General features: G+C 42.9%; 1 protein-coding gene across 12 annotated transcripts in view; it reads right to left on the bottom strand.

The window, feature by feature from the left end:
- The window catches only part of MAST2 (microtubule associated serine/threonine kinase 2), a 211,563-nt gene that overhangs the window by 27,795 nt on the left and 168,579 nt on the right, over positions 1–15,189 (bottom strand). For 8 of the 12 annotated variants that reach the window (XM_032877648.1, XM_032877658.1, XM_032877650.1 and 5 more), the window contains 5 exons: positions 9,377–9,452; positions 8,188–8,208; positions 6,304–6,382; positions 3,884–4,038; positions 1,935–2,010 (listed from right to left, as the gene is read on the bottom strand). In XM_032877648.1, the coding sequence (XP_032733539.1) occupies positions 1,935–2,010; positions 3,884–4,038; positions 6,304–6,382; positions 8,188–8,208; positions 9,377–9,452 (407 nt within the window). Of the gene's footprint in view, positions 1–1,934; positions 2,011–3,883; positions 4,039–5,643; positions 5,746–6,303; positions 6,383–8,187; positions 8,209–9,376; positions 9,453–15,189 lie in introns of those variants that run through there. The other 4 variants (XM_032877651.1, XM_032877656.1, XM_032877655.1 and 1 more) reach the window with 2 other exon arrangements.

Below are 15,189 nucleotides of genomic sequence, written 5' to 3'. Positions count from 1 at the left end.
GACACCCCCTCTCTTCTTGTGACCCCAGGGATCCTGACACCATGCTATAGACCCTGGGATTCCACCCTACTTTGCCACCTGAGCACTTTTAAACAAGGGATGTACCTCACTGTAGCAGACTTCTGAAAAGTCCGATTTTGCACTCCGCTGCTTATAATACTTTGTGGTATCTTCCTTAAGCAGACTCCCTTCCTTCCACCGTATTCTGACACATCACCCTGGATTTAAGTCTCCGTATCTCCTACCTCCCCAAAAGTGGTCACTTTTCTACTTGTAGAGTTAAGCATTTCTTGTCTCTGATCTTTGACTGATTTCTTGGGTACTCAGAATGATTTGAAACTATCTAGCTGTATTGATGCAACCAAATTTAAGGTCCATTTTAACCCACCCCAACTCCTAAACTTCGCTATAAAGGATCAAGCATAACATGATTCCTTAGCTGACTATTGTGCCCCTCTTCCTCACTCTTATTCTCTAAAGCCTGCTTCAAGGCTAGAAGACATAGACCATAGGGCCCAGGGCAGCAGAGAAATAACAGCTCACACTTACTGAGTGCTTACTATGTTCTGGGCCCAGTTAGTATTGTTTAATGCTCATTAATCTTCACAAACTATCTATGAGATAAATGCTCTTATTATCCCAAACTACAAATGAGGCAAATGAAGCTCAGAGAAGTTAAACCACCTGTCCAGGGTAGGGGCTCCTGGGTGGCTCAGTCAGTTAAGCGTCTGCCCTTAGTTCAGGTCATGATCCCAGAGTTCTGGGATCAAGCCCTGTACTGGGCTCCTTGCTCAGAGAGAGCCTGCTCTTCCATCTCCTCCCCGTTTATGCTCTCTCTCGTTATTTCTGTCACTATCTGCTCTCTCTCTCTCTCAAATAAAATCTTAAAAAAAATAAGTAATCTGTCCAGGGTCCTATAGCTAGTAAATGGTAGAAGCAGATTTTAACCCATTCAGTCTGGTTCCAGGATGTATGTCCTTCCTTACTGCTATCCTTCACTGTGTATGTCAAGAGGGAAAGCACAGGGCTTCACATCATTTCCCTAAGCCATCCATGTGTGTCCAGGAGACTATACCGGAGTCTAGAAAAAGGACACTCTCAGAAGAGCAGGGAACCACCACACACTGTAGCCCCTACACTCAGAGGAATAGGTCGACCCGCAGAAGTCTGGACAAGAGGCTTGAGGGTTCCATGCTCCTTGTTGTCCTGAACAGGGAGCCTGTGTCAGTGCCCTGGTTCTGACAGAGCTGGTTATGTTCCGCAGGAACAGGGCCTGTCATGAGGAGGTGAGGTCAGAGCGTATAGATATGCCATGTCCAAAAAGAAATGCAAATGGAAAACAAGCCCCTGGGTTCCACATACACAATGGTTTCTAGCCAAACCGCACAGCCACAAAGACTAGTTCTCAACTCTCTCAGGAGAGTAATCTGCCTTCCTTTCTCAGCAGTTTCCTGCTTGAAAACTGTCTCCCACCCTTCTGCTCCCTCCAGCCAACCTCCTGCCAGTCCAGCACACCAGTCCATGCACACTCCAGGCCTGGTGACGAGGCAATGCTAAAGAAATCTGCACAGAATGAACATGCTTTCTGACAGCCAATCCCGATCTGCAGGGACCCTGACTTGTGCCCCTGATACGCGTGGTTAGAAACAAGGTCCCAGTCTTTTCCTTCCCCATAACATATGGGGCAACAGCTTTCTAACATCTCCCTCTAGACACCTCTCCAGGGAGTGGAGAAATAGAGGCCCTGCAAATACGAGCTCCAAACTCACAGTCCTCTGCTGCCTGCCTCTACTCCAACAGGCCAGCAGCCTTGTGCTTGTAGCCGCCTCCTCCTCCTCCTGAGTGCCTTTTTGTTCTTCTTATTGCGTCTGGTGAGAGCGCTCCACCCCTTAGCCCCAGTCTTCCCGCAGGGCAGCCATCTTCAGGATCCTTACCTTGGGGAATCTTTCTTTGTATACATGATTCATCATTATAATTTCACTGTCAAAGGAAACTGGGGACCGTCCAGGACTAAATAAGAAAGAAACAATTGTGTTATTTTAGTGCCATGGAACTCTCAAGAAGAAAGATGACCATTCCCAGAGTCCCTGCCCTCCCACTGTCTGCAGCACCCACACACTCCCACCTTAAGAGTGCTGGGTTCTAGAGCCTTCTTTTTTCCTGAAGCTCTCAGCACACCTTGTTTAGCTCAAATGGTGCCATCTGGAAATAGGCTACCTTCCTATAAGAAGCCTGGCTTTCCACAAAGACCTCTGCCAGGGCCTGAAAAGGCCTAGCAAGGAGGAAAACACTCCTGAGTCTACTGGTGGCTTTCCTAAGATGACCTCCCCCAGAACAGGACTTTCTGGGTCTTCTTTGCTTTGGCCAGTGGTATTTTGAGTATATCCCAGCATGTTCGAGGAATCGAATCAAATCAAACCATCACCAGAAAAACCAAAGGAAGACTGTGTATATATGTATCCTTTCCAAACAAATGAGCTGCAGCCAATGAGACCAACTTGGGCTCTGATCTGGGAGATAAATGAGGCCAATCCAGCCTGCAGTGAGTTATTAGCCTGGGTCATCTAAATCTTCCTCTTTGGCCCATGTGCAGTTATATCTTCTTAAAGGATTTCAAAGTTTGAGCCATACAAATGAATGGATATTTGAGTCCTGCCACCAATTTGGTGCCCCTGACACATGACCCAGGCTGAGCAAGGTTCAGAATTGTTCTCTGCTTTTCCTCCTTAGAGTGGGCCATGGTCTGCTTGCTGTATCCATACACATTACCAAGTATTTTAAGAGTAATATAGCAGGGATTTCCCTGCCCCACTATATCCCTCTCGGTCTCAAATGGGCTAACAATGAACTGTTTAACCTGTGGACTGCAGAAAGCACCAAGATTCAGGTGTTCCTCTGAGTGAGACAAAGAAAGGCACTGGGATCCACACTACACAAAAACTCACTTGTGTTTTTGATCCTTTGCACAGCAGTCCCCGTGATCATCTTCATCAGTCTCTGAACTTGAACCAGTCTTTGTGGTCTGGCTCAGCTTACTCCCTGATACTCAGAATAGCAACATAACCTGAGGGGATTCTTTGTGGAAGGCCCTGTTCCTTTGGGCTTCCACTGTGAACATATTAGCCAATTAATTATTTTCCAGGGATTCTGGAAAGCTGAACTCTGTCATTAAAGCCACGCCCATTTTAATTTTCACCCTCTTCCTTAACCTGGAATTTTGGCATTATTTTACCAGCTAATGTCAAAGAAAAGAGTTAATCAATCGAAGGAATTCACAGATAAATCAGCTGCTAAGCTTTGTTTGGTTTGATGAGCCCAGGTGATTCAGGGAAATGAGTGAGATTCCGATGGGCATTTCATTCTGCTTCTGAAGCAGGCTTCACCTCCCAAGTCAGCCACAAGGGTGAACTTCAGCAGCCCCTTTCTTTGCTGCTTAGTTCCTGAGCTCTGGGCCTGTGGGTTCCACAGCCAGATACTATCAGAATGGATGATACTATCACTCTCCTTTTACTACATGGAGCTTAAGTGTATTTCCACTGCTAACTACATTCTAGGAGAAAAGACAGGGACCTCTTGGCAGTGTCATCAGGCAACCTGAGTACCACTGGCCTTGGCTCATTTGAGCGGAGCCCCGGGTTGGCAACCTACAGCCCACAGACCAAACCTGGCCCGCTGCCTGTCTTTGTTAATAAAGTTTACAGAAAGGCTGTGGATGCTTTCACGCTACAACAGCAGAGTTAAGTAGTTGCCCCAGAGACTGTGTGGCATCCAAAGCCTAAATTCTTTACTCTCTTGTCTTTTATAAATGTTTGCCTATTCCTTTGCTGTGCACATAAGTTGGGCTCCACAGGGCCTAAGGCAGCAGGCAGAGAGTAGCACTCACCTGAGGCTGCGAGAGCGGGGCCGCATGGCTGGGGACTGCCGTCCCTCCTCATCTGGAACACTCTCTGTGCTGAAATGCTTCGTCAAAAAGTGCAGCTCATCAGCTGTGGGCTGGAAGGGCAACTGGTGGAGTTTCTCCTGTGAGGAACATGATGACTAGAGAGAAAAGCAACAAGCAGCATTACAGACATGTCTAAGGGCAGTCCAGGCACAGAGAGGACCTGCTAGTCAATGTAAACCCACGGGGAACCCAAAGCAGCCCTTGTCCTTTTAGCCTCCATTGTGCATTGTGATTCCCCTCTCTACTCCTTCCGAGCCTTCAGTCCTGAGGAAGCCAAGATACTAGGAGCCTTCACGAGTCTGGCAGGCAGTTGAACCCAGGCATTCACAAGGTGTGGGAGCTCCATAACTACCTAGGGAACCTCTTTGGGAGGCAAAAGGCTGATTCTTCTGCATGGATACTCTGCCCTCAGTGAAGCTTTTGGCTAGTTGGAATGGAAGTGATTAATAAATCATGCTTCCTGGCCGGGGAATTGTCCCAGGTATACCCAGCCTACAAATGAATCCCTATAAGTTTTCCCTTCTACAATGTTGGGAGAACTCAGTAATGTTTCCTTTTGGCTGTTACCCAAAGGACAACTGGCATGGCTGAGGCTAGGCAGGCTGTGGCCAGACTCTAAGGACACAAGTAGGCAAGAAAATCTGGCAGGGAAGAAAATTACTTTTAGATCTGGAACCCAAAGGTTAGATCTGACCTGAAAATGATGAAGAATTCCAAACATGGCCCAATGACTGAGATTTGCAGACAATGAGCCCACTGCCAACCACAAGAGACCACGTGAGGGAGTGAGTCATGCTCCTGCAAGTATCTCACAGACGCAGCGGCCACGGGGACAGCCCGGGACAGCACCAGAATCAGCGAAGGGCCCCTTTCCTGACAAGACTGGCTAAGAGAACAGGCATGTCTAACCTCACTAGCTCAGCTTCTGTTCATCAACTGATGAAGAATCTGGGGCTCAAATATTCAAAGCCCTTCAGAGTCAAAGCTGCAGCACCACACAAAGAAAACTCTCTTGCCACAAGTAAGTCTCAATACCAAGTGAGACATCAAAATTTGCGGGGGGGGGGGGGGGGGTGCAAACAGCACAGGCTTCTATCATGGAATATTATAACATGTGAGGCTGTGAACAGTTCAGGGTAGGTCTCCACAGGGCTCTGTCTTGGCCACATTTTGGGAAATGATGTGCACAGAAGCTGTAAAAAGTATCTTCACTCAACTGCCACAGACAGGAAGTAAAATTGGTATTTTAAAGTATTAAAATAAAATAAGCAGCTGCTATGGGTTCAGTCTATTAAAATTTACTGAACAGGTATATAATTGATATATATATATATATATACACATTCATGTATATATATATACATATATATATATATATATATACACACATTCATGTATATATATATATGTATATATATATATACATCTTGCCTTAGGTCTGAAAAGGTCACCTGTCTGGGTAAAGGATTATAGGGAAAGTTAGATATGAAGCCTAACTGCTGCTAAAAGACCAATGAGATCTTTGGATTAATTTATGAGTTATACCTAAGTCAAGGGAGGAAATGATACTTCTTCTATCTGCTTGGGAGTCACAAATGTCAACAAGCTGCCCTGGGAAGACCTGAAGAATGGTGGAGGACGTGGGGAACAGGCCACCCAGCCGGCTGCCTGACTCAGCCTGCAAAGCCTACAGTACTTACTATCTGGCTCTTTACAGAATGACTTTGCCAACCTTGTCATCCTGGCTTCAATTAAAACTTGCTCAATGAGGAAGACTCAGATTATGGTCAATTGTGCATAGCAGCAATTAGGACATCTGTTGTGTTTTAGGCTAAAACCTCCTCTAAAAAAACATAATGAGAAGTTTCAGAGACAGGCCCAGCTTTTTTGCTGATACACATCAAACCTGAATACCAAATAACAATCATCCTTTCCTTCTTTTTTAAAAGGAAAAGGTGAAAGAGGAGAAAGAGGGTCCACCAAGCCTTCGGGACATGGGAGGGGTTATCTGCTCTTGGTTGCAGTTCTAGAAGCAAGCTGAGGGAAGCGGGGGAACCATGCTTAGGGTCCTCCATGTCTGGCAAAGCAAAAGTCCATCCTCAAGCCCCCCTCTGACTCCACTTGGAAAAATTATGCCCAGAGAGCATGCTGGTTAGTCCTTCCCAAAGGTGTTTAATGTTTATATCTGGCTATGGCTGTTAAGGGTCACCACTGCCCCACTCAGCCTCATCTCCAAACAATCTCTCTGAGTTTAAACTGACTTTGGAAGAAAAACTGAGAACCACTTTGCAACCCTGTAGGGATAGGCAGCAGTAATCTCTCAGGAGGTAGTTCCTCGTAAGTAAGATCCAATTACTTACTGAGACAGTAGAGCTAGGAGTGTTGGTTCCATAGCCTGAAGAAGGCAAAGAGGCCAAAGACCAGCGCCGTCCATCAGTCCTATGTAAGATTAAGAATATTAGACAGTTTCTACAGGACCCCACCCTGAGCCCTGGACCTGCCTATCTTTCCATCAGCACTGTTTTGGGCAGTTGGTTCACTGATAGACTCTTCCTTGTAGCTAGACAGTACTGCTTGGTCTAGTACAGGCTTTCACGTCTTTCTCCTCCATGGGGCCTATGGTGGTATGTTTTCCATTGCAAAGACAAACATATCTAACTAAAAAGGAGTCTGTGACTTTGAAAAAGAACATCTGTTATACAATACTGTGGTTCTGAAATAAAAATCTTCATAATCTCAATGCAGTCATATTTATTTATTTATTTATGCACCGTGTTCACTTTTAGAGAAGCGACGACAGAGGATTCCAGCTAAAGGCACCACCACAAGGACAGAACAGCCACTGAAATGCAGCTATTCCTTTTTTTTTGAAGGCCCTTTGTCTTTGTCTTTCCCAGGTCACTGCACTGACGAGGAAGATGTGGCCCACCATCTGGGTCTGGTATGAATCAATAATTGGCAAACAGTCCCAGATTACTTAAGATCCACCAGAAAGCAGAAAACCAGTCTTTGAGAATGTTTGTGAAGAGTGGCAGTAACCTCATGAAGAAAAAGCAGCGGCAGTATCTAAGATTTTGGAGCTAGGTTTCCTGCTGCTCTTGTGAGGACTCACCCCAAAGTTCTTATCACAGAGGACGAGCCATTTGCTTTGTTGTGGAGGAGAAAGATCAAGCAGGTACCTGGTGTGAAGCTTTTATTACATGGACAAGTCATTCTTTCCTGAACTATGGTATGTGCTGTCACACAAGTGTTTTTTCTTGTGAAGCTCAGGGGCATAGCCTGCTTTAGTTGAAGCTGGGGAAAACTTCCTTGCTGCTACCACAGAACTTTAGAACATTAGCAATGGAGGACCTTTAGAATTTAAATACCCTCAATCTTCAGAGAAAACACACGACCCAGGGATTTAGTCCAGGCTTCACAGTTAAGGGGGCTGGAGAGAGGCAGGGAGAGGAAAGAGGAAAAAGAGGACTCCACCTTGCCAGGGCTTCCCCTTTCGAAACACTCCTCCCCACACCCACCAATACCGAGCAGCTTTTCCTACTAGAATCTGCAAGGGGACAGCCCAGGGTTCCATGCTACATGCACCTGATTCAAACTTCATGCCACCCAGGCAGCTAGCTCTGCTGGAACCTAGTCTCTGAGGCAAAGAAATGTCCCGGAGGCTGTTCAAACATGATGTTCTCTCTGACCTCTTTTGTTGGGTCCTGGGAGCTCTATATGAGAAAGCAAGTCAATTCCAGGAAAACAGAGCTCGGCAAAGACAGCACTAGTCTAACTCAGGGAGGAATTTCCCAAACCCTTGTCACATAGACCTTTTCACAAGTCATCTTTCCTTCTTTAAAAAGAAATGGGAATCAGCTGCAGGGCAGCCATTTTTCTGTAATCTGAAGAGCAAGGGCTACCATAGTCAGAAAGAAATGCCTCTACAGGATGCCTCCATTTCCTCCGCCTGGTCATCTCACTGGGTGCCTGAGGAAATTTGTGGGAATGAGGGGGACTTATCCCCAGGCTCGGAAACTTGGAACTATCAGCATTTCCTGCCTCTAAGTATACGAGCTCTGAGCCTTGGTTCCAGCAGGGGTTCCCTTAGGGCCTCTTCACTAGATATGAAAGGCCAAATGTTCATACCCACAGTCAGGAAGACTCGGCACAACCAGTTCTCACCAAGCACAACATCACAAACCATATTATCTGGCCATGCATAGCTGTTTCCCAGCCCCTCTCCCCATCACGTCCACTATTACCTGTCTGCTCTGTGGCCATGGCTGTAGTGAAAAGACATATATTATAGTGAGAATCAAATGGAACCAGAAAGACTGATCTGTTTGACCCCTGGCATTTGGTCATGTTTGGCAGGGGCAAACTTTCTGCTTAGGAATGTGTGTATGTTTGAGGTGAAATGCAGGACTGATGGAGCTATCCTTAGCAATTCCTTAAATGTTTTGCTTTGTGTGATATTCCAAACCCATGTGATCCTGTAAGGTTCAAACCTGACCTCAGTAACCTAGCAAACACAATTCCTGAGTACTCTGGCAGGGCTGAAGTCCTCTTCCCCACCCCTACCAATACCTAGCTGCTTTTCCTACTATATCCTGTTAAGAGGACAGCCCAGAGTTCATGTTCCACACATATGACTCAAACTTCATGCCACACAGCACAGGCCTGTTTGGATCGTAATACCGGGCCCTGAAATCCCCTAGCTGATCTTATTCCTAAAGCCCTGATAATGAGGCAGACACAAGGGCACAAATGGAACATGCTATTCCATCTGCCTACAATGGACTATATTTGTGTCCTCCCTTTCAACATGGGAGGCTCACTCTTATCCTTCAGGTCTTAGCTTAAAAGTCAATCCCCTTCAGGGAGGCCTTACATGACTGCCCTGTAAAGATCCTCCAGCCCCATTCCCTTCCTACACTCTCATGCAGTAGCATGTTCTTTCACTTCATGGTGCTTATCACAGTTTACAACTATAAGTGCTTGCCTGTTCATTATTCTTCCCCATCACTCATTCAACCAAAATGCAATGATTAAGTGCTTGTTATACACCAGGAGACACAGCTTTCAAATACTAAGGAATCTCTATTAAAGGCACTTTTATTCTGGTTGAGGACTAAGAGTAAAACCTTGGGTCTCCCTGGGATGAGAGGCCATTTTCTCATTGATCATGCCAGGATACCTCAGGAAACCAGGGACTTGTGCTTAGGTTTATAAAAATAAATCCACTTTCTGTAAGTACTTGCCCATTCAAACATCTAAAGGCAAATACCTAGGGCATCTGGAAAGCAAAATTTGAACAAGATGAGGAAAGCAGGAAAGGAATGTTGATGGCTAACAGCCCAAGGCAGCGCCTTAAAGGAGGAAGCGAACATTTAACTGACATTCACGCAAATGCCACACACACATTAGTCACAAGGTTTTCTATCAACTTACCTACGGGCAGGAACAAAGGAAAAGTGAGCAGGTGCATTTGGAGAGAAATTCCGGGGGCTATCCAAAGGACTGTTACCTGTGGGTGGGGAAAGGAAAAGAAACCCTCTGTGAAGTCTGTTTCTGAGGAGGACTGAGGCGACCTTTAGGGAAGTATTCTCCCTGAGCACTGGCAATTAGCACTCAGGTGGTTATGTTTTCAGGCCCTCCATCAGTTCAACAATTCTCTTTGTAAAAGTTTGATAGCCCATAGGTTTCTCCCTTGTTCCCAAGTTGCCTGTAACCATCTATGTCTCTCAGACATCCATTCTAGTTACAGCAGCAACTTGTCAATTTCCTGCCTTCCTAGGAACTCCTCAGGCTCCAATCTGCCTAGTCAAGTTAACCCAACTTTCCAAAGGCTTGAAGAATTCATTTGGTGCAGATGCTTAAACATTTCTTGAAAGGCAACAGGACTCCTTCCTGATCTAAAAGTCTTTTGGACATATATCTCTGCACACTGCATCCAAGGCTAACCCAGAAATATGCATGCTTAAGAGAAACTCAAGTTCTCCGGTAGGGACTTAGGATAGCAGCATTCCTTAAAAGAGACCAAACACAAGTCCCCCAAGTCTGCAAACATGCCCAACCCCCTCATGGTATAGGAATTACCTCCATTCCCTTATTAGTTTTCACATGTTCCCTGTAACTTGCTAACGTACAGTACAGAAGGTTCGAATAAAACTTTGCTTACCTTTGCACTAGTCACAATAGTTCTTGAACCTAAGACTGCCATACTTCTCTGGCCTAACTTCCAGCTGGGGGTTAGTATTCAAAAGCTCTTAGCTGGCAGAAGCTGTCAATGTGTCTCTACCCAAAGGGCCATGTCAAAGTAAGCCCCATACTACATGATGTGCTGACCTCTCTGCCAATCTCTGTCCACCTCCCCACTTCGTACTCATTTTCCCACACAGCACCTCTGTATCAGTTATATAAAGGCATTCTGAGGGCACCTGGTTGGCTCAGGCAGTGGAATGTGCAACTCTTAATCTCAGGGTTGTGGGTACAGCCCCAGGCTGGGCATATAGATTACTTAAAAATAAAATCTTTTAAAAATATAAATAAATAAATAAAGACACTCTCTATGGGAAAACTAATTAGGAGGAGGCATTTTCAGCTTCCTCTTATCCCCTTGACTGGGAGCCTCAGTGAGGTCACAGCCTTATGTACTAGGTCTGCTCTCAACCTTGCCCCAACTCTGGGTTTCCCATGCTCTGTGTCTAGGATTATCTCTTATGATCTATTCTTACCTCCTGGCTAGCACAGGCTATCAGGCTGTGAGAGAAATGATCCGCAGTAATTGTTTCCTTAGCCAGGCCTTAGTAAGTATCAGGTCTCCTCAGAATTATCAAAGCCTTTAAAAAAAATTCTATTATTTTAAAGTAATGTCACTCCAAAATTAACAAATATCTTCAGCTTGATCCTTGAGTGTAAAGCTAGATGCCCTTTTTTGGTTTCCCAAACTCCTCAGCTAAAGCCTCAAAGAAATCCCTAAACATGGGTATCCTGCGAACAATGACTGCCCTTCCAAGGACCAGGTGCGGTGCTGATTATGGGACAGAACATAAAGAATCTTTCAGGTGCTAACAGTAATGCTAGGGATTCAAAAAACATACACATGTCAAAAATAACTAATGCCAAGAGGAAAAAAGTCCCTGCAAATCATCATCACCATCATCATCATCATCACCACCACCACCATCATCATCAGAGCATCACTAAGCTAGGAGATGACTTCAAGCAGCCTAATAATCCTTAAAGGAGGAGATAGTAAGGGATACAGAAAACATAGTTGAAGAAGTGATATGTAAGAATCTCCAAGAACCCTCAGCATGAGAAAAATGAAGAAAACTACACCAAAACACATTATAATCAAATTGTTCAAAACACATGATAAAAATAAAAATCTTAAAAACCTTTGGGTGGTAGGTGGGAAAGACATATACAGAGGAACAAAGATAAGGATTCTAGCAGATTTTTAATTAAAAACAATGTAAGAGTATCTTCAGTAACAGAGCAATATCTTCAAATTATGAAAAGAAAAACCCTACCAACCCAGATTCTATACCCAGCTACTGTGTAATAAAGAATTTGATGGCTTTTGTCTCAGTTCCTGGGAAGGAGCCTCGTAATGTTGGAATTTCCCAAGCGACAGAAGTGTCTCTGATATTCATGGTGGGGCCTGATACTTTATGCAAATGAGATGACTCAGGATGGTGGCTGGTCAATCTAGAAAACCAACCATGTGGTTAGAGGGTCAGTGCTCTAAGCCATTTGATAACAGTTTGACCTCCAGGGAATGGAAGGGGGGGCTAAAGGCTGAGTTTAATCACATATGCAATGAGTCCATCAATCATACCTACAGAATGAACATTCTGGATACCAAAACTTCAGTGAACTTCCTGGCTATTACTCTGCATATTGCTACAATCAATATGCGGGGAGAAGGGCAGATCCAGATATCATGGGGAGAACGCACCAAAAACTTCATGTGGGGCCATCCCAGACTACAATTTATGAGTCTCATTTATGGGCTGGTTCTGATTTATATTCTTTTTGCTATAATAAAACTCTATTTGTGAGTATAATACTTTCCTGAGTTCTAAGAGTCATTCTACTGAAATACTAAACCTGAAGAGGTAGTGGGAACCTTTGAATTTACATCCAGTCGGTCAGAATTATGGGTGGCCTCAGAACCCCAAGCTTGCAGTTGGGTGTCTCAAGTAATGACAATTTTGTGGAGGACTATGTCCAAAACCAAATCCAGAGTATGGCTTAATTCTGGGTAATTAGTGTTAAAAGTCATTGCACCAGTAAAAATATTTTTTAAAACCCAGGTGAAATAAATATCTTTTCAGATTAAAAAAAAAAAAAAAATCCTCAAGAACAGCAGACTGCACTGTAACTTAAAAAAAAAAGTCCTTTAGGCAGAAAAAGATACCAAGTTAAAATATGGTTCGACACAAAAGAATGAAGAGATGTAGAAAAGTTAACTATGTGGGAAAACAAAGATTTTTTTGTTATTTAAATCTCTTAAGAATAACAAATATTTAAACAAAAATAATAATAAAGTGGTGTGGTATTTACAACATGTGAGAATAAAAAGTTTGAAAGCAGCATCAGGTTATAAGAGGGAAAATGGAATGGTGTTATTCTTATACTATCTGTGAAGAGGTATAATATATATATTGCACATGTCAATGCAACTACCAAGTAACAGTTATAGCTCATAAGCCAGTAAAAGATATAAAGTGGAATAAAAACCATTCGACCCCAAATAAAGCAGAAAAAGAGCAAAAAGAAAAAAAAAACAGATGGAACAATTATAACACAAGTAGGAAGATGACAGTTTTAAGCCAAACCGTATCAACAACAGTAAATATAAATTGTCTAAAAGCCCCAAATAAAAGGCAGAGATTGTCAGATTGGATTAAAAAGACCCTATTAAGGAAACTGAAGCTATATTGTAACTCCTGAAAAAAGAAAACATCAGTTTCATGTGTCATACTGATAAATTCTATCAAGCATTTAAAGAAAAACTGGTACCTCTGCAATTTCTTCCAACAGAAGGGGAAAGAACACTTCCTAAACTCATTGTATAAGGCCAGTATTACCCTAATAAGATACCAGAGAAGAACATTAGAAGGAAAAACTACAGACTAGTATCTCTTATGGATATAGTTGTAAAATTCTCAACAAGACATTAGAAATATAAAATTTTACAATGCATAAAAAACTACATAACACAATCAAGTGCAATTTACTCCAGGTATGCAGGATTGATCAGACATCTGAAAATCAATCAATATAATCCACAACCACAACAGACTAAAGAGAAAAAAACCACATAATTGCATGAATTGATTCTGAAAAGGTATCTGACAAAATCTAAAACCCATTCCTGATAAAACTCTTAGCAAACTAGGAATAGAGAGGAACTTCCTCAACTTGACCAAGAATATCTACAGAAGACATACTGCTAACATCAGACTTAATGGTGAGAAAGAGGATGCTTTCCCCTCAGGACTGGGAACAAGGCAAAAATGTCCCCTCTCACCAGTCTCAACTCATAGTGAACGCTGTAGTCAGTGCAATAAGATTTTTAAGAAATTTATTTATTTGAGAGAGAGAACGTGCACTCATGAGTGTGGGGGAGGGGCGGAGGGAGAGGGAATCTGAAGCAAATTCCAAAATGAGCATGGAGCCCCACCTGGGACTCCATCTAACAACAACGAGATTATGACCTGAGCCAAAACTAAGGGTCAGATGCTTAGCCAGACTCACACTGAGCCACCCACGTGCCCTGCAATAAGAAAGAAAGTAAAGGTAAATACATCGGGAAAGAATAAATAAAACTATCTCTGTTTGTGGATGATAGGATTGTCTACATAAAGATTAAAAAATTAAATGGAGAATAAAAGAAGAAGAAATGAAGAACTGAATCAAAGAACTGAAGAAGAAGAAAAAGAAGAAAGCAAAAAAATTCACTGCTGGAACTAATAAGCAAATACAGCAAAGTCACAGGATACAAGGCTAATATACAAGTCAATTGCTTTGCTTTATATCAGCAATGAACAACTGGTACTTGAAATTAGAAACTATACACAAGGGGTGCCTGGGTGACACAGTTGGTTAAGCGTCTGATTTTGGCTCAGTTCATGACCTCGGGGTCCTGGGATCCAGCCCCGTGTCAGGCCTCCTGCTCAGCGGGGAGTCTGCTTGTCCCTCTGCCCCTTGCTCCGCTCCTGCTCTTTCTTTCTCTCTCTCTCAAAAAAACAAAAACAAAAAACCATCTTTTAAAAAAATACACAAGACAATTAACTTTAACATAAAAATGATATAAATCTAACAAAATATAAACACTATATTCTGCAAACTATAATAATGAAAGAAATCGAAGACCTAAATAAATGAAGTACTGCATGTTCATGAATTGGAAGATTCAATATTGCTAAGATGTCAATTATTCCCAACTTGATCTAGAGATTCAATGCAATTTCAATCAGAATCTCAGCAAGCTCGTCTCTAATGTTTATATGGAAAGGTAAAATAACCAGAAAAGTAACACAATACTGAAGAACAAAGTTGGAGGACTGACATTACGTGACTTTAAAACTCATTATAAAACTCAACATCACTAGTCATCAGAGAAATGCAAATCAAAACCACAATGAGATATCACCTCACACCAGTCAGAATGGCTAAAATTAACACAAGAAACAACAGGTGTTGGCAAGGATGTGGAGGAAAAAAAACAAACCGTCATGCACTGTTGGGAATGCAAACTGGTACAGCCACTGGAAAAGAGTATGGAGGTTCCTCAAAAAATTAAAAATAGAATTACCATAATCCAGCAATCCCACTACTGGGTACTTACCTAAAGAATATGAAAACACTAATTTGAAAAGATACATGTACCTCTCTATGTTTGTTGTAGCATTATTTACAATAGCCAAAATGTGGAGGCAACCCAAGCACTGTCCACTAAGAGATGAATGGATAAAGATGAGGTATAAACAATGGAATATTACTCAGCCATAAAAAAGGAAAGAAATCTTCCCATCAGCAACAATATGAATGGATCTAGGGGGTATAATGTTAGATGAAATAATCAGAGAAAAATACCATATAATTTCACTCATATGAGGAAATTAAGATATAAACAAAGAAAAAAGGAGACAAACAAAAAAAGAGACTCTTAAATACAGAGAATACACAGGTGGTTACCAGGGGTCGGGAGAGATGAGTGGGATGATGGGTGAAACAGGTGAAGGGGA

The sequence above is a fragment of the Lontra canadensis genome, unplaced genomic scaffold (assembly GCF_010015895.1).
Source record: "Lontra canadensis isolate GAN:19392208 unplaced genomic scaffold, GSC_riverotter_1.0 scaffold60, whole genome shotgun sequence".
Classification (NCBI taxonomy): Eukaryota; Metazoa; Chordata; class Mammalia; order Carnivora; family Mustelidae; genus Lontra; species Lontra canadensis.
This window is presented reverse-complemented; position numbering and strand designations above follow the sequence as displayed.